Source organism: Podarcis liolepis (genome assembly GCF_965112155.1).
Source record: "Podarcis liolepis genome assembly, chromosome: 2".
Taxonomy (NCBI): Eukaryota; Metazoa; Chordata; class Lepidosauria; order Squamata; family Lacertidae; genus Podarcis; species Podarcis liolepis.
In genome coordinates this window covers 38,318,989-38,345,883 of record NC_139555.1, presented here as the reverse complement: position 1 = coordinate 38,345,883, position 26,895 = coordinate 38,318,989, and the positions used below count along the sequence as shown (strand labels likewise).

The 26,895-nt window shown below is 43.5% G+C and overlaps 1 protein-coding gene and 1 long non-coding RNA gene across 4 annotated transcripts in view; one reads left to right on the top strand and one right to left on the bottom strand.

The window, feature by feature from the left end:
• Positions 1–10,049, bottom strand: part of LOC310699619 — a 50,277-nt gene extending 40,228 nt beyond the window's left edge. The window contains exon 1 of the long non-coding RNA XR_014522162.1: positions 9,859–10,049. This is a non-coding gene — a long non-coding RNA (uncharacterized lncRNA). The remainder of the gene's footprint in view (positions 1–9,858) is intronic.
• A 116-nt stretch (positions 10,050–10,165) lies between these two features.
• The window catches only part of GAS7 (growth arrest specific 7), a 146,091-nt gene continuing 129,361 nt past the window's right edge, over positions 10,166–26,895 (top strand). For 2 of the 3 annotated variants that reach the window (XR_014522122.1, XM_083487598.1), the window contains exon 1: positions 10,166–10,492. Coding sequence is in view for 2 of the 3 variants with exons in the window: in XM_083487598.1 (XP_083343724.1) it covers positions 10,274–10,492 (219 nt within the window). In the remaining variant the exon portion in view is untranslated. Of the gene's footprint in view, positions 10,493–23,212; positions 23,252–26,895 lie in introns of those variants that run through there. The other variant, XM_083487599.1, reaches the window with a different exon arrangement.

The window sequence follows — 26,895 nt, the reverse complement described above, 5'->3', positions numbered from 1 at the left end:
TAATTGTAAGAGACTTTCTCTCATGAGTCATTCTTGGAGAATAGCAGCTTTATACACAGATGGCTGCAGAACAGAGACACCATTGAGGGGCAAATACTGAGACAGCTATGTCATGTAGACCCAGGCACACATCTATACATCTCAGCCACAGAAAGCAACCTATCAGCTATGATCAGTTTTGTACAGATGGAAAAGACACCACACTATTAAATTCAGGTATGCAATGTTCTCTGTGGTATCTGTAGTGTCTCACATATGGGAATGCACCAACACACACACACCACATTATTTGAGTCCTTCTCCTTCCATTGGAGCTCCCAATAGTATGTAAAACTCTTGACACATTACTTGACTTTTCTTGACTACAGACACACATCAAGAAGAGGCTTGAATATGTGTGTAAAAGCAGTGTGGCTGATTCAGAATGTTCATTATCTGTTTACTTGTTCAGCTATTCTGGGTGGGCTCCTTTCCTACCATAGTTTGAGGTACACTTAGCAATAGCACCAACAAGGCTCTCGGCAGCTTTTCACCAGCCACACTAACAAGGGTGGATTTAGGGCTATGCCAATGCTGTCCACGCACTGGGGCACTGAGCCAAGGGGGCGCCGTCTCAAAGCCTGGTAAGCAAGACGCTGGACTCTAGGAAAGAGGTGGGAGGGCTCTAGGACCCTGCCAGAGTCGTCACACCTCCTTCCCAAAGCAGGACACCTCTTTCCTTACCTGCCTTTGGGAAGGCAACACAAGGGCAGGGGCAGGAGGGGGAATTTTGGCATCACACAGGGTGCCATCGTATCCAAGTCCACCACTGGGATGCCTTGGGGAGCAATGCCACATCATGCCTATTGTTCCATCTGTCTCATCCCCAGAGTTCTGCTCATTCTGTTTTATGGAAACATTTGTCTACTTGGCTTCTGAGATGTCTTTAAGAAAGAAGATGGTAAACAATCCTGCAAGCACAACTTCCATTCTAGTACTGAACAGAAAAACAATTTCTGCCAGATGAATCTAGCCTTCACCCGGTAACTGGAAACTCCTTTTCCTTGATAACAAGGAAATCACATCTTGTGAATTCTGTGGTTTATGCAAATACGTCCTTGTTTCTCTGGAATACGTCTGATCAGAACACAGGTTTTTCTTTTTCTTTTTGCTTGATTCACTCAACAGCGTGATCCAATTTTGGGTTTCGCTCATCACATTCCCACCCCACCAGGTGGTGCTGAAGACAAACTCAAGCGAGCTGCCATTGCAGTTCCTCACTTGGTGCATATTCTGCTAAGGCTGCTCTTCACTAAATTTGTCCAGTATAATCGGTTTCTCCTTTGTGGAATATGGCTTTCTTCCACAAATATGCACAAAGATTAATTGAACCTGGGACATCTGGGTTCAGTTAAGTGCAACATCACACAGCACATAGTAAAAGTATGGCATTTGCTATCAGAGAATGTTGTGATAGATACCAAATTATGCTGCATACACACAATACATTTAAAGCAGATTTTAAAGCACACCTCCTGAAAAAAACAAAATGGGAACTGTAGCGTGCTCAAGGTGCTGGGAATTGTAACTATTTGAGGGCTAAACTACAGTCTTAGCCTTCTTTGTGGTGGAGGGGGGAAGTGTGCTTTAAACGTATGGCATGTATGCAGCCTAGATGTCTTTAAAACAGGATTAGACAAATTCATGGTGTCTATAAGGCTATCAAGAACTACTACTTATGATGGCTATATACCACCTCCAAGTGAATACCTAAATATTTTATTTAAAATATTTTATTAATAATACCAGTACTGATATTAATATTAATGTTATCTTACTAGTTAAAATAACACTTATTAATTAAAATGATAAGAATATTGATCCTTCAAAGGAGTCAAGGCTTTAACAGATTACATTTCTAACATTTTTTGTGTCTTTATTTCTTAAAATTCTATTAATCTCCCTCCCCCCCAAAAGGAGCATAAGGCAAGTTACATCAAGCAAATATCAAACAATTTATAAAAGCAAAGAACAATCACACATACATACTAGGGGTAATGCAAGTTGAGTGGTTAATGTGCGTAACAGCCAACCATAGTGCACATTCACCAGATCTCATGAAGAATGTGCATATAATGTGCCCATGAAGAGGGAATTGTGCACATTTCCTGGTCAATATACATAATCTCCAGCAGACCTTGGGAAATGTGCATATCTCAACTGAATTTTGTACATTCAGTCAAAAATTTGTACATTCATTATGCAAAATCTCCTGGGAGTGCTCCAGAGTGCAATCCTTTTGGGGTTCCATGGCATCAGAAATACTGTAAACAAAATCACAAGACAGCAGATCATACTCTTCCCCACAGCTGGCTCCTTTATCCTTAGGCGGAAATGAAGAACTGTGCAGCAATGACCTTGTGAACTATTTTTTGCATGCTGTGAACTATTTGTGAACTATTTTTTGCATGCTGCAAGAAATACCATGCCTCAACACTGGAGAGATTTATCCAGTGCCATTGCAGAATCCTGGTACCAGATAGTTTGGGACACAACCCTACTGGAAAACTTGATCTGTAAAGTTAAGAGTGTCAAGAAGACAAAACTGCAACATTTCTCTGTGGTATGATTCTGTAATGTATACAAACATTGAGATGCATAGACAGTTTCTTCTACCAGTTTATGAATGGATTTGGTTGACCTAAATCCTTTTCATCTTTGTATCTCTCCCACCTGTAAACCAACAAAATGGAAAATAAGCAAAAGTTATATGAGTACTTTAGTGCTATTGTTGGAACACCAGCTAACATACTTACCTGCTATATAATAATATAATAATGTATAATTTAATTTTGATGTTTAACTATAATTTGACTCTGGAGATTTGTATTTTCCTTACATTTATTGAACTTTGCCTTGTCCTATTCCTTCTGTATCCTAAAAGCTCAATAAATAAAACATTTAAAAGAAGAAAAGAAATGTTGTTATATTGACTTGGGGATGAATTCATATTCTCTGACAACACTTCAGAGACTAGGCATACAGTCTGTGTAACTGTAAGGCAGGGCTTAATGGAAGAGCAGAGCCACTGCCATGTTGTAGTCTGCAATTCATGCCAGCTGGGTGAAAGGCAAAGGTAGATATTATAAATTGATTACATCCTATTAAACACAAATTGGGACGTGGGTGGCACTGTGGTGTAAACCACTGAGCCTTCGGCTTGTCGATCGGAAGGTCGGCGGTTCGAATCCCCGCAACCGGGTGAGCTCCCATTGCTCAGTCCCAGCTCCTGCCAACCTAGCAGTTCGAAAGCACATCAAAGGGCAAGTAGATAAATAGGTACCACTCCGGCGGGAAGGTAAATGGAATTTCCATGCACTGCTCTGGTTTCGCCAGAAGCAGCTTAGTCATGCTGGCCACATGACCCGGAAAAACTGTCTGCGGACAAACGCCAGCTCCCTCGGCCAGTAAAGTGAGATGAGCGCCGCAACCCCAGAGTTGTTCACAACTGGACTTAACTGTCAGGGGTCCTTTACCCTTTTAAACACAAATTGGACAACTCTGAACAGGAAAAAGCATACAGTGGTACCTCAGGTTACATATACTTCAGGTTACAGACTCCACTAACCCAGAAATAGTACCTCGGGTTAAGAGCTTTGCTTCAGGATGAGAACAGAAATCGCACAGCGGCAGCGGGAGGCCCCATTAGCTAAAGTGGTGCATCAGGTTAAGAACAGTTTCAGGTTAAGAACGGACCTCCGGAACGAATTAAGTACTTAACCCGAGGTATCACTGTATTTCTTTGAGACTATGTATACTGACCACATATTATGAATATTGACTAGGGAATGTACAAAATTCAGTCAAGATAGACACATCCCTCCCTTTCTGGACAAATCTCAAGTGGTATTTTAAAAAAGCCACATATGAAAGTAATATCTGCCTACACGGGAAATTTTGTTTAGAACAAGTCACATTTATTCATCAGACATTTCCTGATTGGTCTCAGCTATCTCTCTTACAGTTGGATCTCAAATATTTGCTTTGGCAAATCTGCCTTCAGTAGTTTCATATCATTACTGCAACATTGGCAAAATGGCATGTTCTCTGATGTGTTGCTCTAGCAAAACAGTTAGCATAGTTTGGCTCTCCTAGTTGGCCCACCTCCATCAGGTTGGACATCAAACATGTTTTGTATTCACCCTGTCCAGAATCCTACCTCTTCATTGCCAGGAACCCATTAAGTCCCTGGCATGGGCATCTCTAGGAATTTGTGGGGGAGGAATTAATAAATACATAAAACATAAGTACAGTGGTACCTTGGGTTACAAACGCTTTGGGTTATGAAGTCCGCTCTGGATTGCGAACTTTGCCCCAGGTTGAGAACGGAAATTGTGTGGCAGCAGCAGCAGGAGGCCCCATTAGCAGAAGCATGCCTCAGGTTAAGAATGGTTTTGGGTTAAGAATGGACCTCTGGAATGAATTAAATACATAACCCGAGGTACCACTGTAAGTGGCATCATGCTATACTCAAAAAGAAAAAAATGAAAATGATGTACTTAACACCTAACAAATTATCTAAAATGAATAAGAAGGTTCCTAATAATTGCTGGATGGACTTGCAAGAAAGTGAGGAAATTTTGGGAAACGATACATGATGAGATTTTAAAAATGTTTAAAATTAGTATATCAAAAAAAGGCTACAGTGCTTCTTTTAGGGATTTACAGGGGCAGAAATCCACCCCCCCATGTTAAAGTTGTCTATGTATGTAATAACAGCAGCTAGGATTCTGTATGAGCAGAAATGGAAGAAAGAAAAAATTCCAACCAAAGAAGAATGGATATGTAAGATAATGGACTATGCAGAACTGGCAAACTTAACAGAAAATTAAGAGAATCTAATGATGAGTGTTTTATGGAATAATGGATGCCTTTTTCTGACTATTTAAATAAATATTATAGTATGATGAGCTCATGAGCAGGATTTGAGCCATGAGCAACAGAAGTAATTAGATTATAATACTGTGATTTGATAGATAGAAGACAGGGTGCAGCAGAAGGATAGAAACAATAACTTCATGGAAAAGGGGATGGGAAGTGGACAAAAATAAGAGAAAAAACAAAATGTGTTTTGACAATGTTAAAAATGTTGAAACTTAATAAAATATAATTGGGGGGGGGACACAGGTAAGTGACATTCAAGAACAGGTCTACCGTTTCTGATAGATCTGGTGATTGAGCAGCAGCAGGGCTGGGCTGAACCTGAACTCTGAGAAACTTGAATTCCAGGTCCATCCTACTTATATCTTGGTGGGTAAACCTGGAATCCAGAGCATGCCTTTCCACCCACTGCTGGAACCCACAATTATTTTCCTGTCTCCCTTCTTCCCCTGCAGCCCTTAATTAATTACATTGCTGTTGCAATCAACCTTATAGTTTCTCCCCAGTGCATTTCCCTTAAACAACAACAATAATCACCCAACATGTCAGGGAAACAACACTGGACCACACTTCCTGATTGTACCAGACTACTCTAACTAGTCCTCCTCCCACCCCTGCAAAACGTATATATATAATAACAGTCAGCTACTTAACTGGAGGCAATTTTGTGGAGCAGTGGGTCAGTGCATCCAGCTGCTAACCAGAAGATTGGGGGTTTGAGTCCACCCAGAGACAGCTGTGGGTAGGGTTCATGCACTGCAGGGGGTTGGAACAGATGACTCTTGGGGTCCCTTCCAAGTCTACAATTCTATGATTAACCCAGATTCTCTCTCAGTCATAGCAAGGATGGGTTTTATCTACATTGGCATTAGCAAGCTAATATTTTTAATGTTTAAAAATCACATTTTTTTGGCATGAAATAAGATCTAAGAAAGATCATGAACTCTCCTGCCTTTGCTTTTGTTTATCGGAAGAAACTAGAGGTGTGCACCATCCACATAATTCAGTTCTCACTCTCATCTGGCACTTTGGAAAATCCCGATCTGACTTTACAAGGAGCTTCATAGGCTGTCCAGTTTGGCTCAGGTTTTGTCCAAGTCTGCTTGTCCACTATCAGGATTTAAAGCAGGGGGAGCAGCTATAACCTTTCCCCCTTTTGACAGTGGTTGCTGAAATTTACAGGCATATTCGTTTCTTCAGAGTGCAAGTCCAGGGCTTTTGTGTTGGGCACCCTCAAAATTTGATTCCCCCCCCCAAAGGAAACATCTATAATTTTACAGATTTTGAGGTAAAATTGGGCGGAGTTTTCTTGCAAGGTTATGAATTTTCGAAGGAAAACAGCAGTGGCTTTCCTGTAAAGCAGGACAGCTGTTGCAATTTTAAGGTGGTTAAAAAAGAAATCGCTTCATCAGATTAATTAATATTGACTTTGCTTACCATAACCTGAGAAGTAGCACATCATAAACAATATGCTGACTCTTACTTCTAAATGATCAATTATAGTCATATTTCCATAGAACACAATTGGATGAATACCACCAGAACTCTAAGGGTTGCTTATTTTTGGCAGTTTAACCTTAGCCTTGAAGTAGCAGCAGCAAGGTTAACTTCCAACAGTGAGGAATTTTGGGAAAAGGAAGCGTTGGTCTGAAGGGAATTTAAATAGATAAGAAAGATTTTTGATTTGTGATAAGCCACTGATTTTCACATCTGTCTGATCTGTCTTGGACATATCAAGGACAAAGGCTGGAACAAAATATTCACTTCAAACAGTGTTCAAATAGCACTCAAATTCAGTGTGTTCTGGCAATTCCAAACTTTCTCCCAGGGTTCTGTCATTTGAAAACTTCTCTTAACATTGAAACTTATTCTTCCCTTTTGAAGCATGTTAGCTTTATTTAAATTTGCTAAGTGATGCCTTCAATTATCCTGGAAGGATGTTATAATGGTTTGGATGAGGCTTGAAGTTTCTACATTTACATACAGAGCTGAAGTAGTAGATCTGCAGAGCTGATATAGTGAAGGATTGGGCTATGAAAGCAAGCCAGGCAAAATCTGGAGAACAAGTGGTGCAAGTCTTACTCTGAAGCCCAGTGTTAGAAACTGAGATATGAAATCTAGGAGCTAAATGGCACCTAACGCCTAGGTTATGGGTGCAACAACGGAACATCTAGGCACCTTTTTTAAAAATATAACAAGAATACAAAGCTGAAAATAATGGGAGTTTTGAACACTGATTGAGCCTACCACGTAGCAGTGTGGGCTACGAACAAGCCGAACACCTTTTACCAGCTGCACCTGGTATGACAGCTGTGGCTGTTTCTGGACTGGGAGAGCTTGACCACAGTAGCTCTGGCATTGGTGACTTCTGAGGTTGGACTACCGCATTGCACTCTGTGCAGGGCACTCCTTGAACCTGCAGTTAGTGCAGAATGCTGAAGCACAGCTGCTGACAGGAGTAAGACCAGCACATTATCCCCAGTGGCGGAGCTTCATGCACCGGGGGCGGAGAGCAGGTGGGAGACATGGCACGCTGCCTGCAGGGGCGTGGCACATGTTCTGGGGGCCTGGTGCATCGCCCGCAGGGGGGGTTGAATGCATTCTGGGGTGGGGTGCGCTGCCTCCGGGGGCAGGGCACCCAGTGCGGGTGGGGGGGGGGTAGCTGCGATGGAACCCTTCCGGGATCATACTGCTGGGGGCGGTGCACTCCCCCAACCCCCTCTTCCTCTGCCAATGATTATCCAGAGATCTGCACTGATTGCTGATTTGCTCCTGGGCCAAGTTATTTTCTGTTACAGTAAATAAAGCCCTTAACAGCTTGGGACCAGTTTATTTGCTGGATCATCTTACCCCATAATAATAATAATAGCTTTTACTGTGATACCTTGGGTTAAGTACTTAATTTGTTCTGGAGGTCTGTACTTAACCTGAAACTGTTCTTAACCTGAAGCACCACTTTAGCTAAAGGGGCCTCCCGCTGCCGCCGCGCCGCCGGAGCACGATTTCTGTTCCCAACCTGAAGCAAAGTTCTTAACCTGAAGCACTATTTCTGGGTTAGCGGAGTCTGTAACCTGAAGCGTATGTAACCCGAGGTACCACTGTACATATTTTGCATTAGGGTAATGGCAAGGACTTGCCTGAGCATACAGTCTGTGATCTGAAAACAAATACCTCAGAATTCAGTGAATGTATTTTCAAACCAGCCACACTGGGGTTGTGTACACTCTGTTTACAGCTGTACCTGTAAAGCACACTTGAGACATATTCATTCCCCCCCCCCCCAGGAATTCTGGGCATGGTAGTTTGTTAAGGGCTGCTGGGAATCATAGCTCTGTGAGGGGTAAACCATACAGTGGCCGGGATTCTTTGAGGGAAAGAAGGTGCTTTAAAGGGGTAGTGTGTATGAGGCCTAAGAAGAGCCTTGCTGGGACAGTCCAAAGGCCCAACCAGTATTAGTTCCATGCCACCCCACTCTCCCAAGCGTTGCAAGATACTAGGGGCTCCAGACACTTATCCAGGGTTCAGTTTCCTTGGAATGAGGGACAACAGAGATGGTGGTGTGTTTATGATTATGGCTTATTTACACATATATGCAATCTGAGCCTACAATGGAGGGGCTCACACCATCAACACCCCAGAAGGCCTTGCTTCTCCCGTAGTCACAGCAGAATTCAAACATGGCTCTCACTCTCTGGCTTTTGCCTGCTTCTACTTCTAGCCCAGCTCACACACTAGTCTTTTTCACCACCAGCCAGGTGAGGGAGGAGCCCCACCCATTTGCCCCCTGGCACAGAGCCACTTCCTTTCTTATGCAAAGGACCGTGCTTAGGGGACATTGTGGCTGTTGCCTGAAGGGACTCAGGCATCATACAGTCAAACTGCCCCCCCCCAGTAGAACAAGATGCATATTCTAGTAACCAGCTAGATGCCAATGGGAACCTCAGAAGTAGGGCTGCTTCCAGATGATGTGTTAATTGAAGATTCACCCTAATTTGTTGGCACAAAATTTGTAAGTTAAACAGTGCCAGCTATTTATCAAGCATTTATTCTGATTTGTTCGCTGGAAAGTTAGATGTTGTGTCAAGCAAATGTCACCCTGCACTTCTCAGTACATTTTCTGACCACTTTCCTTATTGCAAAATGTCTGATTTTGTGGGGGGAAGTGTTTTCGTTGTGCAAGAGAACTGCACAACCGGAATTTTTGGGGACGTGACTGAATCTCATCTGAAAATAGTGACAGACTAGAAGTGCCGTGAGCCATGGGTGCAATGAAATTCTCCAGGGTTTCTCAACATAGGGGTTCCTTCTGAGGTGTGCCTATCTTGAAACTTACCTGTTACTAGTACCAGAGCAAGGCTTATTTAGGAAGTTCTTTTGTAGTTATCCTAGTTGCCTAGGGAGTTAATTTCTGTTTTATTATGAGTTAACTTTATTTCCATAGCCATGGGAATACACAAAGTTTCAAACAAAACCCATGCACAAAACAATATGAAAATTCATTATCCATAAAAATCATAAACATTCGCATCAATAGTTCTTGTTGGCATCTCATAGCCATTAGAGGAAGTATAGCCACACAACGGGAAATATCTTTACTCATTTTAATTATATATTTTTTATTTCTGCTGTCTGGCAGAGAAAAACAATTTTATGCAGGGGTCCCGCTGTTCAATGACTGCTACAGAGTCTTTAAATTTTACATGTACTGACTATGTTTTAATTTAATGATGCAATTTTGGCGGCGGGGGTGGGTAGTTTTACTATCTGTAGTGGCACCACACTAGGTCTACCCAACTCACCACGCACCCGGAAAGCGTGCCCGCATGACACACGTGTTCGATGAATTCACACGCATTTGGTGCTTCAACACCCTCCCTCCCCCTCTTTTCCGTGTACATCACAACCATTTCACCGGTAAGTCCGACGCCGGATTCCTACCGATACAATGCAAGTGGGCGAGCGAAGAAGCGCAAAAATCCTGCTCGTGTTTGCCAGGGGCGGCGGGGAGAAACAACGGGGGCGAAGAAGAGGCGGAGGCGCCGCTGCCCCGTCCCGTCCCGTCCCCCTCTCCGCGCGTGCAGAGAGGGCGTGCAGCCTTGGCTGGGACTCCGGTGTGCGTGCGCGTGTGAGAGGGCGGGCGCGGCGGCGGTCCGCCTGTCCCAGGGGGCGGTGCGGGGAAGCGAGGCGGCCAATCCGCCGGCCGGGCTGACGGGGAGGGACGCGAGGGGGGCCAGGCGAGCAGGCAGGCAAGCAGGCAGGCTCGCTCCCGGCAGCCAGAGGCGCTCGGCTCAGCAGCACCTGTGGCGGCCAGAGCCGAGTTAGTTGGGCAAGTCGCTGGCTGGCTGGCGAGGGGATGCCGCCGCCCGGGCAGGAGCGGGCGCTGCCGGTGCTGGGCGCGCGCTGCAGGACCCTGTACCCTTTCTCCGGGGAGAGGCACCGGCACGGGCTGCGCTTCGCGGCGGGGGAGCTGCTCACCGTCCTCCAGGCGGGGCCCGACGGCGGCTGGTGGGAAGGGGAGACCGCCGAAGGGCTCCGCGGCTGGTTCCCGGCCAGCTACGTCCAGCTGATCGAGGTGAGGGGGAGGGCGGGCGGTCTGCAGTTCAGCCAGGGGGTGTGTGGGGAGGGCGGTGGTGGGCTCGGGTGATGGCAACGGGGCTGCCCCGTAGGGCAGTGGGCAGACTGTGGCATGTGGAGGGGAGAAGGCGCTGGCCCCAAATTCAGGTCTTGCCAAGTTTGCTCTGCGGTGCTCTTAGGCGCCCCTGCGACGGGTTTCTTCACCTTGTGGGGATCGGAAGAGTGTTGGTTGGGGAATTGTTGGGGTGGTTCCAGGAGGTGCCGGCGTGGGGTTACTTGATTGTTGTTGCTGCCATTATTATTATTATTATTGATCACGGGTTTGCGTGAGGTGTTTTGAGCTTGGCTGGCTGACTGCCTTGCAGCGAGGGAGGCGTGCATCCTGCCTGGTGGCCCTCGCTGTGGAACTTGGCCGAAGGGGTTCCCTTTGAAGTGGCATGTGGAGGTGGTGTGGGTTGCAGAGTGGTGCAGCCTCTTGTGCAGTGTGCAGAGCTGCTGCTGTTGTGGGATGTGTGTAGTGTTTGTGGGGTGCTGTGAAGATGCTCCCTTTGGTATAGCTAACCGGAGTGCCTGTTTTGTGGGTGTCTCTTGTTTACAAGCAGTATGGCCAGCAGTATGGTGGGATCCTCTTAACTGCTTCTCCAGCGTGAAGAGGAGCTGCCTCTTTCTTCCACTGTGTGGTTTCCACCTCACAAGAGCCCTCCACATTCTTAAGCTTTGTTTTCCCAAGGTGTGTAGGTGGGCTGCTTTCTGCATGAAGTGTTTGTTCCGTGTATGAACCATGTGTGAGAAACATGCGCTGCTGAAGACCCATTTCGTCGCATGATGAGATGAGTAACTTACTCATTCCCTCCCCCTCAACCCAGTGGGAAGGGCTGCAGCTCTGTGGTGGAACCCTTCATTGGTAAACAGAAAGTCTCAGGTTCAATCCATGGCATCTCTTGGTAGGGCAATTCCATCACCTGAAAAACCTTGGTGAGCTGCTACCAGCTAAGAGCAGATCTTGACAACACTGATCTTGATAGATTAATGTCAAAAGCTGCCTGTGAAAATGGGCCGCTTCTTCACCATATTTCCAGCCAGATGTGGATTCTTCTTTTTCTGACAGGATTGCTGTCTGCATACCATGTTTCCCTGTGGTTGAGTATGATGAATTTTTTAAAAAAATATAAAACCCCCAACAGATTATTCTATACTAATCATAAATTTACTGTCTCCAGCCTTTTATTGGAAGATAGCAATGTTTACATAAGAGGAAACTTTGGTAGACCACACCACTGATGAGAGAAGAGAAGAGCCCTCTGTTTAAAGCTATGCTAAGCACATGTGACATACCGTATATGCCAATCAATGTGCTTGAACTTTTACTTTGGCTGGATTTATTTCTTAAATAATCAGCTCAGCTCAATGCAATTTGGTTCTAGGATGTGCTCTGCTGCCCAAGTGCAGCGGAATGGTGTTGATGTAATATGGTCCCATTGCACAGCTGAGCCAGGATCATCACTTACATGTTTATTAATTTGGTGTTGTCATTTATTGCTTAGGAAGGCTGTTGGCAAAGCTTTAAGCTTGGTATGGGGCAGTCTAGTGACACCCTGGGTTCCAGTTAGGAGATGTGCCAGTTGTTGTCTCTATACACCATCTTTAATGATGCTTTGTAAGCATCTATGGCACAAACAATCTGTCAGGATTGTGCTTTGACATATGGTTTTCAGAATCCTAAGTATTTCCAAGTAAACTTTCAGCACCACAAATTTCCCATCGGTGTTGTTCTTTAGGATGTATCACCAAAAAATGCCAAACTCTGCTGCCAAGAAATGCAAGATTTGCTAGGCCTCTATGATCGGACTAGACAAGCCAAATAAAATAAATTGATAGATGAATATATTTGATTTCTTCTGACTGCAAAATGCAGATTAATTGGCCATCATGCAGTTTGCAGTATTTTCCTAGGGATAAAATATAATGGTGGTCAATGTGTGTGCTTTTTTTAGGGAAGGCTCTGTAGATATTAGGAAGTCTGTCGCTTTGTTTTCCTGTCTGCTGTGTAAGCACACAAGGAGAAGGGCAAGTATAGTGGGGGTAATTTAGAACAGAGTGTAAATAACCACTTGTGTGGTCACCTGTGGTGAATTAGAATCAGGATCCCCTCCAGGAAACTTGACAGAGAATCTTCTTGAAACTGTTTAAAGGGTAAGTCCTTTATTCTCTTTGGCTGTCAGTATGCTACCAATGACTTGAAAAGGGTATTTGTGAACAGGTGTTCCTGTAGAATATTGGAAGTCTGGCTCAGGTGAGTCAAAAGCTTCCAGCACAATCACGGTTGCATCCTGAACATTCCAGCTTGTATTGTCAGTACTGTACAGCCCTCTTGCACTAGGTTTGCTAATAAGGACCTTGAATTGGTTGGCCAAGCTATGGAGAAGAGTTCTGGTGTGTATTTTTCTGTAATAAAGCCTGTCGTTTTGTAGAGCAAATACTCAAATGTGTGCATTTCTGCTACCACGGTCCTTCCCCAAGTTTCTACTTTTTTGTGGAGAAATGTGCTGTTGGCATTGCTGCCACCTGAAAATGATTCAAAGGGTTTTCCTTGCTGCATGTAATCTAGTCTAGACGAAGTTGCTGTGCCTGCTCTTCAGAGTCGTGGGAGGCTGTGTTCTCATATGTGCCTCAATCCAGCTGATATGGGGGAAAGCAGAATGGATACTGTCCCATTGGCATTTGGAGATGTATCCTGCAAGTAACAAACTGCTGGTTGGGACATGCTCAGTGATGAAGTGGAAAAGAGAAATTTCATCCATACACAGTTTGGCTTTGCTTTCTCAACCCAAGTTCAGAAATTCCATTCTTTTTCTCTTTGCTTATTTTTATGCTTGCATCCATGCAGTGAAATAAATGTCTTCTGCACAATTACTGTACTATGAAGAAAAGATCATTGGTGTGTTTAACAAACCCTTGGAGTGGGGTGTTTGTTGTTTTGGAATGCAACTTTCTAACCTTTAGCTGTTGACAGTTTGCAGAAACATGTATATTTGAAATAGAGCTCTCTCTGGGCTCAGATTTAGGTAAATGCTGAAACAGTTGTAGCTTTATACAGTGTTTGATTTTAAACACACACACACACACACACACACACACACACACACCACCCCATATATTTAATCATCTTTAGGTCCAAGTTGTAAGGGATACTTAAGAAAGTACATAGGTTCTTTCACATATGAAGGGCACTTTTCCGAATAATTTGGTGTACACTGACTGTTCACTCCCTTTCCTGTTTTTGAAGCTTAAAACCCTTTTGCTGTGGCAGTAATATGTATTTCCTTATTACTGCTCCAGGCTGGCGCTGTTTCTGAAGTGGTTCTTATGTGTTGTTTGTTTCGCCATCAGAGTGTAATTGCTCTCAATGACTTCATTCCTGTTAGGCCTGTTTGAGATGACAGGGTAATAATGACCATAACCCTATTCATGCTATAAGGCCTCCAAATTCATATATAATTTGATTTGCATCAAAGAACTAGGGTATTGGACAGAAGGAGGAATGTATAGCAAGAAATATGGGGGTGGGGTGGGAATTTCCTCTGCCAAATATTGGGAACTGGACTTGGTTCAAGGGCAGATATCAGGAACCCAGACTCTTAGTTGATGAGGTGAACAGTAGCTGAATCAAAATTGTGAGGAGCAACTTGGCACCTGGCTTGCAGGAAGAATGTGATGCCTATGGCAGAAATATGATAATCCTAGATATCTGTTTATATAAATTTCTAGCCCTCATGAGAGCAGGGAGTATCTTGTAAAAATATCTGGAAACAGAAGAAGGGAGAAAGGCTGAATGTTCTTCCAACATTATGCAGACGAAAACTAGGTCTTTTGTGTAACACTCGTACTCTAACAAGTTGGGTTTTTTTGGTTGGCATCTGTCTGTCTTGGGAGACAATGGAAGAGTGTACCTTCGGAGGTGAAGTCAAACCATTGGAGAGTTACAGCTGACTACAGGCACCAGGCCTGTTGGCACACCAACTCAGTGTTACAAAGATGTCTGCAAACGTGACATGCAGCCTGGCAGCGTTAACACTTACAAGTATCGTTCTCTACGTGAAGTCTTTTCTCCCACTGTTGCACATAGACAAAGACTGTGTTCCACCTGCTCTGACAAAGCCTGTTCTGAGCTGAGTTGAAAGATTCACAAGTAAAACATGTCTGTCCTACAGCTGCTGTGTTCAGACACAAGGCCAAACCATGGTTCAATGCTATGAGAACATGTGGTGAGCGTCAGGTCCACGTGCCCTTCATCCTTCATGTACAAGGGGAGAAAATCTGAAATGAAAGTACCTTTAGTGTTCAGTGCACATAACATGTAATTGCATGCCTCTAAAAAGGGTCCTATGGGACGCGGGTGGCGCTGTGGGTTAAACCACAGAGCCTAGGACCTGCCGATCAGAAGGTCGGCGGTTCGAATCCCCGTGACGGGGTGAGCTCCTGTTGCTCGGTCCTTGCTCCTGCCAATTTAGCAGTTCGAAAGTACGTCATAGTTCAAGTAGATAAATAGGTACCGCTCCGGCGGGAAGGTAAACAGCGTTTCCGTGCGCTGCTCTGGTTCGCCAGAAGCGGCTTAGTCATGCTGGTCACATGACCCAGAACCTGTACGCCGGCTCCCTCGGCCAATAAAGCGAGATGAGCGCCTCAACCCCAGAGTCGGTCACGACTGGACCTAATGGTCAGGGGTCCCTTTACCTTTAAGCAGGGTCCTGCTGAATTGCAGTTTTCTCTTATGCACCTTAGGTGAAGAAGGGAACTGACCTGCAGGCCCAGCTGCAGGCTTGGGGGCAGGGTGCCTTTGATATCACTTAGTAGTTGATGGGAGGAGGTGCTGAGCAGAGCCCTGGACTCGTATGGCATATCTGTGCTCACCAGTGCCACTATATTATGCTGCCCCTATCCAGGATGTATGTATGTCATGTGGTGAGTTCTCATGAGGTGAGTACAACTTCATGGGCTGGAAGCTTAAGATGACTGCATAGGCCCAACCATCCTCCTGTCCCTGCTGCTACTTGGCTGTGGTGCTGCTGGCAGCCCATGGCAGGAGCAGCAGGCTCCCTGGTACGTGTTGTGGTGGCACCAGGCCTCTTGGTGTGCAGAGAAAAAGGAAGGCAGTGTGTGGATTTGGCCTTCTCTGGAGAGACATTTTAGCTTCTGCAGCAGCCATTAATTTGAAAGTGACACATAACCTTATTTCACCACCTGTCCTTAATTTACTATATGTTGTTAATGCAGCGCAACCCTACGCATGTCTATCTGCAGTTAAGTCCTATTATGTTTGTTGGGTCTTGCTCCTTAACAAATGGCAATAGGATTACAGCCATAATAATAATAATAATAATAATAAGCAATAAAACATTAAACATTAAAAATTTTCCTGAACAGTGCTTTATTCTGATGGGAGGGCATTCCACAGGGTGGGTGCCACTACCGAGAAGGCCCTCTGCTTGGTTCCCTGTAACTTTGCTTCTCGCAGTGAGGGAACCGCCAGAAGGCCTTTGGCGCTGGACCTCAGTGTCTGGGCCAAATGATGGGGGTGGAGACGCTCCTTCTGGTATACTGGGCCGAGGCTATTTAGGGCTTTAAAGGTCAGCACCAACACTTTGAATTGTGCTCGGAAACGTACTGGGAGTCAATGTAGGCCTTTCAAGACCGGTGTTATGTGGTCTCGGTGGCTGCTCCCAGTCACTGGTCTAGCTGCCACATTCTGGATTAATTGTAGTTTCCGGGTCACCTTCAAAGGTAGCCCCATGTAGAGCGCATTGCAGTAGTCCAAGCGGGAGATAACTAGAGCATGCACCACTCTGGCGAGACAGTCCGCGGGCAGGTAGGGTCTCAGCCTGTGTACCAGATGGAGCTGGTAGACAGTTGCCCTGCACAGAATGGACCTGCACCTCCATGGACAGCTGTGAATCCAAAATGACTCCCAGACTGCGCACCTGCTCCTTCAGGGGTACAGTTGCCCCATTCAGGACCAGGGAGTCCACCATAAATCTTATGTTCCTTTACTCCTGAAATTCTGTAAAGTTTCAGTATATTAGACCATTTTTAAAAATGGACTTAACGTATCAGCTGATAGTTGTCTGCATGCCAAGCCTAGGGTAAATAGTGAGTTGACCTAGTATGGCTCATTGTTGTTGTTTGCATTTGATCCTGGAATGGTGACACCTGCACATCATTAATATCTTGCAAAGGGTTATTTGGACATTATTGGATGCTTGATGTTTCTTTGACTGATGGCTTTGGGAAATCACTTATGCAAAGAAGAAGCAGCCAATGTAAATTTTGCTCTTCTGAAAACTGTCAGTACTTTTTATAGCTACTGTCACCTCCTATAGTTGCACATCTCTCTTGCGAAGCATAATGTCTCATTCCAGTACTGAAGGAGACAGCTTGGGAATTGGAACTTCTGCCAGCACCCATCCATTTGCTGGGAGCTGCTGTTGTTTTCAGTGGGTATCAGTTTTATATATGGATTGGGGGGGAAAACAGATTTTCAAAATAGTTTTGCTTGTCAGGCATCTAAGAGATCAGTTGTTTCCTATATGTCGCCGGCATGCTCACCTTAGCAAAGTATGCGTGTTTGTTTTGCCACATTATTGGTGGGATATTGGGGTGACTCATTTGTTACTCTTTGGCAGGTACACAATGATATACCACAGTGGCTGCCCAAAGTGGCAAGATAGGTAGTCCAGGGATTCTCTTGCACAGTGATAAGCAGTATGTGTGGACCACTGTCTGCAAACGTACTGCATTTATTCCCTGTGTAGGGAACTCCTGCACAGTGAACAGGTGTGGAAGTGGAGCACCAAAGAATGATGTGGTATCCTCAGTATCCTGGAGAAGAGAATCATATTTTAATATGCTGTATGTTCAATTTTCATCTTTCACTTTGGCCTTGAAATTACAAACTGGCCCAGGGCTAAAGAGAGTCAAGGGATTGTTGCGGCAAGGCAAGTGACCACATAAGTAAACCTTTCATACTGTTTTATTCTGCGTGTGCAGGGTCAGTTAACACTTCACTCCCCTTTGTGTCTTGGCTTTGCACAGGTTTGAAATCTGAGCTAAATGAGGGAATAACTCTGGCAAACGGTTCTGTCTCCATCTACACTGTTTTGGAGCCCTTTGCTAGGTTTGTGCCAGAATCAGTGGGAAGAGTTCATGTTGTTAGTCCTTGTTTGACTTAGAAAATGCTCCCTGTTGAAAATTAGTCATTAGCTGGGGCTCTTTTAAGCTTTGTTTAAAAGTCATCATAAAGTGTGATGGTTTCGTGGAGGCTAAAGTGGAACAAACAATCCTGAGAATTCACTGTGGTTTAGTTAGAAGTAGTGGGATTCAAGCCTTGGCTGAACTACACCCTTCTCACCTGAAAGTCAGGTCCCTTAATCCCAGCTGTTTAGTGTAGGTGGTGGCTCCTGGATGGGAAGGGAAAGTCAGGTGTGCATGTTCAGAGGCATGACTTGGGTTGTGGGTACCTGAATGACAATCTTTTCCCCCATGTGTACCTACTCACATGCTAAGATCTGGAAACTTTGCTCTGGGTGCCTCCAACCTTCTGAAGCCTAGCTTTGCTGATAGAAAAAACATGTTCTATGTGGTTCATTTTTTGAAAGAAAGTCTTGTGTGTGAGCTTCTCCTGCTATATGACACAAGGCAGCATCATGGGATGTTGTTTCCTGTTGCAATGACACTGGCGATGTTGGTGGAAGCCAAGGGTGGGAAAAACTGGCATGAGGAACTGGGATAAAGGACATGAATGCACAGCTTTGATAACTCACGGCTGATTCAAACAACTGTTTTTCAACAAAATGAAGTCACTGTATGATTTGGCTTTCGGGTGGGAGATACTTTAACAGTGAAGCTAGGATTGTGAATGCTCAGACACATGCCAATATTAAGAACATTCATATAGCCCCCCGCCATGTGAGGCCAGATGTCCAGCTCTCTGTGTCCAACAGTGGGGAGCGAAAAAGCACAGAACAAGGTTATGATGGAGACCTCTCTCTCTCTCTCTCTCTCTCTCTCTCTCTCTGTGTGTGTGTGTGTGTGCAACCATTTTTGCAACCATATATGCAACCATTTTTAAAGGTACAAACTGGTTTGGGTGCTAGTGGCGTGGGAGTTGCTACTTGTCACTAGGCTAGTAATATTGCAGGCACTATCCATTCAGGCAGTCATAGTCCACAGAGCATTGCTAGGGAAGTGCTAGCTGGAGAAAATTGCATTTTTCTAGCAACAAAACATTATGGCTTGAGTGCTGGGAAAATGCACCCTGCTACTTAATTCTAAGATATCTGGGCTGCATCATCTTCAACAACTGAGGAACAAGAGTGCTGTTTTCTGGAAAGGTATATTGGCTTGGATTCTTTACAAAAACAAATAGCTGTGAAGCTTTGTGCTCAAATCAGTAAACTGGTAAGACCCCCCAGAGTGGTTTGTTTGCGATACATTTTTTTAAAATAAAATATCACACCATTTTCCTCAATGAAAACATTGCAGCTCCAAACAGATTCTTTTATTGTATGTATTGTCCTTGCATGTATTTTATACAAAGGGGTTCATTTGCTAAACTCTATAAATCTGGAAGAATCCAGGAAAGAATAACACTGAGAAGAGGTCCCTGGGAGAGGTGCATAGGAAATGCCTCTTATTTGGTAATTGTTTGGATCAGAAGTTTCCTACCCAGTATTCTATGAACCTACCTATTCCATATAGTAGTAGTATTTGGAGGAATGCAGTGTAGTCCCTAGTCTGGTCCAGTAGTATCTGGATTGCACAGGTTTTGGAATGCTGGTGTAATGTGTGAAGTGTGGTCCTAATTCTTTTTTTATACCCTTCCCAGTAGTTTTTTACTTGTATAAAATATGTCTTTTCAGTCAAAAAGAGAGGCAGATGTCAAAATCTGGTGTTTTGCTAATAGAAAGTGCTGTTTAAGAAACCTTAAGAAAATGAGCATCTCTTCCATCAAACAACTTGCACAAAACATGGGCCAATTGCAAACCATTTGGATGGCTTTGTGTGGGAAGTTGCTAAGAAAGAAAGACTGAGAAGGGCTGGTGTTGCTGCACCTGCAGGTCAAGCATGCACTCGTCCCTCTCTTGGTCCTAGCCCTGGTAAGGTTTGACTGAGATTAAAGGTAAAGGGCCCCCAGGAATGGAAACAAGAGGAAATACCGATGATAGAAGAATGGAGAATGAAATTGACAGACTATGTGAAATTGGATAAATTAACTGGGAAAATCAGATGTGTGCGAGACCAAAAGTTCATCGAAGACTGGGGAAAGTTTGTAGAATATCTGAAAAGTGTATGTGATGTACAAACAACGCTAGTGGGGTTTCAAGAGGCACTGTAAAAGCTGAGATGTATTGTCAAAAAGAGATAGAAGGGGGAGGGAAGATAAATGGCAATACAAATGAAGGGAATGCGTATTGAAGAGATAAATACGGATGATTGCCAGGGAAGCTGAAGGAAGTCCAAAAAGAGATAATTTGTTAAAATTTGGATAAAAATGTACAACTGTATTGGAAAATTAATAAAAAATTATTAAAAAAAAAGAGATTAAAGGTAAAGGGACCCCTGACCGTTAGGTCCAGTCGTGGACAACTCTGGGGTTGCGGCGCTCATCTCGCTTTACTGGCCAAGGGAGCCGGTGTACAACTTCTGGGTCATGTGGCCAGCATGACTAAGCCGCTTCTGGCGAACCAGAGCAACGTATAGAAATGCCATTTTACCTTCCCGGTGGGGTGGTCCCTATTTATCTACTTGCACTTTGACATGCATTCGAACTGCTAGGTTGGCAAGAGCAGGGACCGAGCAACGGGAGCTCACCCCGTCATGGGGATTCGAACTGCTGACCTTCCGATTAGCAAGCCCAAGGCTCAGTGGTTTACAGCACAGCGCCACCCGCTGAAAATTAGGCACCCCCTGAAAAGAATGTGTACCTTTCTTGTAGGTAAGGAGATAAGCATAAGGGCAGGGCGTTTGAAAGAGGTGGGGATCATAGCTCAGTGACTCAGGGATTCCAGTTTCAATCCCTGGCTTCTCCAGGTTAGGCTCTTAATCTCAGGGTCGTGCATTCTAGTCCCACGTTGGGCAAAGAGATTCCTGCATTTTGATGTTGTATGTCTGTGTTAAATGAGCATGATGGGGGTGGGGGTGAGCACACTAGCACTTGCATGGAGATTGGACAACTACAGTGGGAAATGGAACCCTTTATTTTTTCTTGGTTGGGGAGAAAAAAACATTTCTGTTTTCTAGTAATTGTGTACAACTTTTGGCCTAAGCTGTGGGCTTGGTTTTGCAGCTTCAGAAATTAACTTTGACTGCTGGTTTGGGGTGTGTGTGTGTGTAAAAATACAGCAAATGTTGGCTGCTACTTATGTTCCCCTTCACTTACCCTCGGCCACAAGCTGTCCCCACGCCCACATGCTAGGTGTGGCTGTCTAGAAAGAAAAGCCTGCATGTGTCAGCTTTCCATGTGTTTGGGAATCCTGCACAACTGGGGAACTTCCAGAACACGTGGAAAACACATAGGCGATCATTTGCAGACATCTGCACCTACATTACCATGTGACCTCAGGGCCAGGGGTGTAGCCCCACAGTCCCACTCTCTGTGTGGTACTTCTTCATGCAATGCATAATGGAGAGGCCTTTACTTGGAAGATAATCCTGTTTATTTCAGGCCAACCTTTTACTCCCGATGTTTGGTTGTGTATGGGTGAGGGGACAGGGAAAATAAGATTTGACCTGAGGCATGAAACGGTTTAAGGGGGATAGAGTGCTTCCTAGAGTCATGTTTGCATGATGGTGAGAAGCAGCTATGTACAAGCATCAGCTAATTCCTGATTTTCACTGGGGGAACTGCATATGTTTGAAGCACCTCTTGGACAGTGGTGTTCATCTGATCTCTGGTCAGTGCTGCTGCTGCTTACTGAAAAGAAGAGAGGAAGGGGCAAGGCTGGTACAGAGCAAGTCCAGCACTCCTGCGGCTTGCTGCTGCCCCCCTCCCTCCAGGTAATCAGCAGTGACACCCCCGCCCAATCTCACCATCTGATACTGATGTACACCTTGCAACCAGAACATTAGGCATGTACCTCTAAATGCCTTGATGCAGTGAGAGATGGTTTCCTGATTCTGTCATTTGCATACCTGTGTGTTACACCTAGGGCAGTGGTGGGCCTTGGGGTCTCAAATTTCAGTGGTGCCCTGTGCGATGCCAAAATTCAGCACCTCACTGCCTCTCACCTTCCATTCTACATAATAGTTGTGGAGCTGCCTGCAGCGCCCCCGAAATTCCACGACCAGTACAACTGGTTGTGCTCCCCTAAATCTGCCTTTGGCAAGAGTTCTGCTCACTAAAATGGATGAGGGAAGAGCGGTGGAAAACAAGATTGGGGAGGGCACTGGCAATACAGGTTTGCAGTGGCTGTATTCCCTATTGGGAAGCTTGAGTGGGTGCATTCTGTGACCAAAGGGCAAGGGGGCCTCTTTTATTGCGCTTGAAGCTACAGAGATGTCTAGAGAATTTTACTGATGAGCGGCCACATAAACTTCAATAATTATAGCAGTAAGTATTCACACCATTAACAGAAGCCTGAGATGAAGTTACAGTCCCAAACCAATCAATCCTAAGATTTCACATCTCAGACTATGTCCTGGGATTTTTAAGAAGGCAAAAAGAGGATTTCCTCTTCCGAATATATTAAGGGTCTGTTCAGTTATGTCAGTTTCTTGAGTTGGTTTAAATCTTATAGATATGCAACGTTTAGTTTGCCAAGAAATGCGTTCTCTTGATTTACTGTCAGCATGTTTTCTAGGGCAGAACTTCCTTTATGTTCACTAACCAGCATTTTGCTTTTATGGGAGTACAGTGCTGTGGATTGTGCTGTCTAAACTGGCAGTATAGTTATAAATGCAGGTATTTTATTAGGATCTACTCTTTATTTGTGCTTATAAATATGCATCATAGTAGTACGGGATTATACCTTACTTTGATTGGCACTTTGGGATTTTGCAATTCTTTTCACTTGGAATGTAACTAGGCCTGTAACTCACAGATACGAGCCTCTCTTGTGCAATAGAGCTATGGGTATGTATTTCTTTACAGCAGACAGAAGCTTGCTTAATAAACGAGTCTGTATGAGCTGAAATGACAAGTACGGAAGTTACTCAGCATTGCTAATTTGATCTTCCCTTGATTATTCTTTCCCCAGCATCTAGTGTGTATATATTTGGCTGAATGACTAGCCGGATTGGTTATAGAGCAGCAGAAAATGGGGATTTATTGTGCATCATCTGGGAACTGGAACAAGCTGTGAATTTGAAGATGGTGCAACAGCTCTGTTTATAGGGAACAGAAGCTAATAGTTAAGTTGGGATTCTTATGCTGTGCTTTTATGTGGTACACTTCAGCATCACTTCTAATGTTTAATGGGATATTGAAGAGATGTGTTTGAGAGACCTAGGAAGATCGCCACCAAGCATGTGAGTCAAGGGTGTGTGGGCACATTTTGCATTCTGTTCATGAGAGGCGTGGGTGCTTGCCTACACAATAGACAGAATGCACTTACGCGACTCTTTCTTCAACGCAGAAGGGTGTTCCCAGCAATTGTCCCATCACCCCAGGCATGTGGCATATTGTTGTTAGCAAGACGTGCCTTTATGAGTTTGTGTGCTCCTAATCAAAGCACCTATAATGAAGTCCAGTCCTGGATTAAAAGTATGTAAATAATTGCATCATCCACCATAACTGTGGAAGGGTAATTGCAATGTTTTTAAAAGTATATTTTGCTTTGCAAGAGTGTGCTGTGCTATAGCATCATGGAAGTATTTGAGACATTACAGATAGGCATTTTAGAATATTTTCTTGAGGTAACTATGGACATCAGGCTTGATGTTTTGTAAAATGGGATATCACAATCTTAGTGAATAGAATTTAATTATTTGGGGGGGGGGCAGAGCATCAAGTGTATTAATGTTGTGTGTGTATATGCGTGTCTGTCTATTAGGTAACATGGCTATTGTAAAAAAAAAAATTCTTATTAGCTCCTTAGGATGACCCAAACCCAGGGATTGGAAGACTTACAATTGTGAACAGTTAATGAAAGCAGTTCTGTTTTCTAGGAATCTCTTACAGCACAAGTTTGCATTGTGATATATTTTTAACAAACACAACAATCTGTATTGTGTCATTTTGTGTACCAGTACACGGCAAGGGCAGAACAAATGATCTTCTTGTTAACGGAAGCATCATGATCAGTGATGTATAGCAGAAAAATGCAACTTTTCAAGCTGCATTGCAGTGTTCATAGACTCTGACTCAGTCCAGCATCTCATCTGAAAATGGGCAACAATGGAGCTTCAGTACAGGGGGAAAGTGTTTGTGAAGTGAGTGTTCTAGATTCAAGCAAAACCTTCCTATTGATTCTCTTTTTTTTTTTTTAAATAAATTTTTATTCATTTTCCATAAATAAAGAATAAAACATAACAAAAACATAAATAAACACAAAAATGACTTCCCCATACCACCCCTTTTCTGCATTCTTGTTTCAAGATTTTCCAGCAACCCTTTTGTATTACACTTATTTCTATTTCGTGAATTTAACTTCCAAAATATATTTAAAACAACTGTAGTTCTTTATCTCTTATAACCCTGATCCTCTAATTTTCCAAATTACAACAATTTTTAAGGTAAACTTTAAACTTGTTCCAGTCTTCATCCACCGCCTCTTTCCCTCGGTCTCGTATTCTGCCAGTCATCTCTGCCAGTCCCATATAGTCAATCACCTTCGTCTGCCATTCTTCCAACGTGGGTAGATCTTGTGTCTTCCAATACTTTGCTAGAAGAATTCTTGCTGCTGTTGTGGCATACATAAAGAATGTCCTATCCTTCTTTGGCACCATTTGGCCCACCATACCCAGGAGAAAGGCCTCTGGCTTTTTATTAAAGGTTCTCTTCAGAACTTTTTTAATTTCATTATAGATCATTTCCCAGAAAGCCTTAATCCTCGGGCAGGTCCACCAAAGGTGGTAGAAGGTTCCCTCCGTTTCGTTACACTTCCAACATTTGTTATTGGGCAAATGATAAATCTTTGCTAACTTAGCCGGAGTCATGTACCACCTGTAGATCATTTTCATAATGTTTTCTCTTAAGGCATTACATGCCGTAAATTTAATACCAGTGGTCCATAACTGCTCCCAGTCAGCAAACTCAATGTCATGCCCTATATCCTGTGCCCATTTAATCATACTAGATTTCATCATTTCATCTTGGGTATTCCATTTCAACAGCAAATTGTACATTCTTGACAAATTTTTAGTATTGGGTTCTAACAGTTCTGTTTCTAGTTTCGACTTCTCCAATTGGAAGCCTTTCTTTCTGTCCTGTTTGAATAGCTCATTTATCTGACGATAATGTAACCAATCTCTCACTTTAAACTTCAATTTCTCGAAACTCTGCAATTTTACTTTTTCGCCATCTTGTTCTATCATTTCAAAATATTTAGGCCAATTAGAATCCATATTCAATTTTTTCACCTCTTTTGCCTCCATTGGTGACAGCCACCTGGGGGTTCTACTTTCAAGCAAGTCTTTATACCTTATCCAGACATTGTACAAAGCTTTCCTTACCATATGGTTCTTAAAGCCTTTATGCGCTTTTACCTTGTCATACCATATATATGCATGCCAACCATGTCTATTATCAAACCCTTCAAGATCCAAAATGTCTGTATTCTCGAGGAGCAGCCAGTCTTTCAGCCAGCAAAATGCTGCTGATTCATAGTAAAGTCTTAAGTCCGGCAGGGCAAACCCTCCTCTATCTTTTGCATCTGTTAATGTCTTAAATTTTATTCTTGGCTTTTTGCCCTGCCAAACAAATTTCGATATATCTTTCTGCCACCTCTTGAAACAGTCCATCTTGTCTATTATTTGCAGTGTCTGAAACAGGAATAACATTCTAGGCAATACATTCATTTTGATAACAGCAATTCTGCCTAACAAGGAAAGTTTCAGCCTTGACCATATGTCTAGATCTTTCTTAACTTCTGTCCAACATTTATCGTAATTGTCTTTAAATAAGTTCATATTTTTAGCTGTCAAGTTCACCCCCAAGTACTTCACTTTTTTTACTATCTCCAAACCTGTTTCCTTCTGAAATGTCTCTTTTTCCTCATTTGTTAAATTTTTCTCCAGCACTTTAGTTTTTTGTTTATTCAATTTAAATCCTGCAACTTGACCAAATATCTCAATCAGTTCTAAAACTCTTTTTGTACTGGTGCTTGGCTGCTGTAAGGTCAAAACTAGGTCATCTGCAAATGCCCTCAGTTTATACTCTTTCACTCCGAGCTGGATTCCTTTAACCAACTGGTCCTTTCTAATCATATTTAACAAGACCTCCAGGACCAGTATAAAAAGTAGAGGGGAGATAGGGCATCCCTGTCGTGTTCCTTTCTCTATAGCTATCTCTTCCGTTACCACATTGTTCACAATTAGCTTTGCCTTCTGCTCAGAGTATATTGCCCCTATACCATTTTCAAAACCTTGGCCTACCCCCATCCCATGGAGATTCTTTTTCATAAAACTCCAGCAAATATTATCAAAGGCTTTCTCCGCGTCCACAAAAATTAAAACTGCCTTTCTGTTGATGTTTATTTCCAGCAATTCCACAATGTCTATTATGTTTCTCACGTTGTCAGACATGTGTCTTCCCGGGAGAAAGCCAGCTTGGTCCTTATGAATCTCACCTATCAGTACTTTCTTCAATCTTTTTGCTAAAATATCTGCAAATATTTTGTAATCCACATTTAGTAATGATATCGGGCGGTAGTTCTTAACCTGGTTCTTTTCAGTCTCAGTTTTTGGTATAAGCGAAATAAAAGCCTCTTTCCACGTTTCAGGTGCCTTTTTCCCCTCCAGTATTTCATTGCAAACTTCTTTCAATGGTTGCACTAAACATTCTTTCAAAGCTTTATAGTATCTGGCCGTCAGACCATCTGGTCCTGGAGACTTTCCCAATTGCGTTTTTTGAATGGCCTCCTCTATTTCTTGTTCTGTTATTTTCTCATTCAAAGTCAATTTGCTTTGTTCTGAAATTTTAGGTAGTCCATGATTTTTAAGAAATTCATCTATTTCTTGTTCATTCACTGGCCCTTGTGTATATAGCTTCCTAAAAAAGCTTTGGAAACAATTACTTATCTCATTTGGCTTGTGGATATTCTTTCCCTCTACCTCCAAACAAGTAACTGTATTCAATTTTTGCCTCTTTTTCAATTGCCATGCAAGAAGCTTCCCACATTTGTCTGCTGACTCGAAAGTCCTTTGTCTCATTTGTTTAATTTTCCATTCTATCTCTTGGTTTGTCAA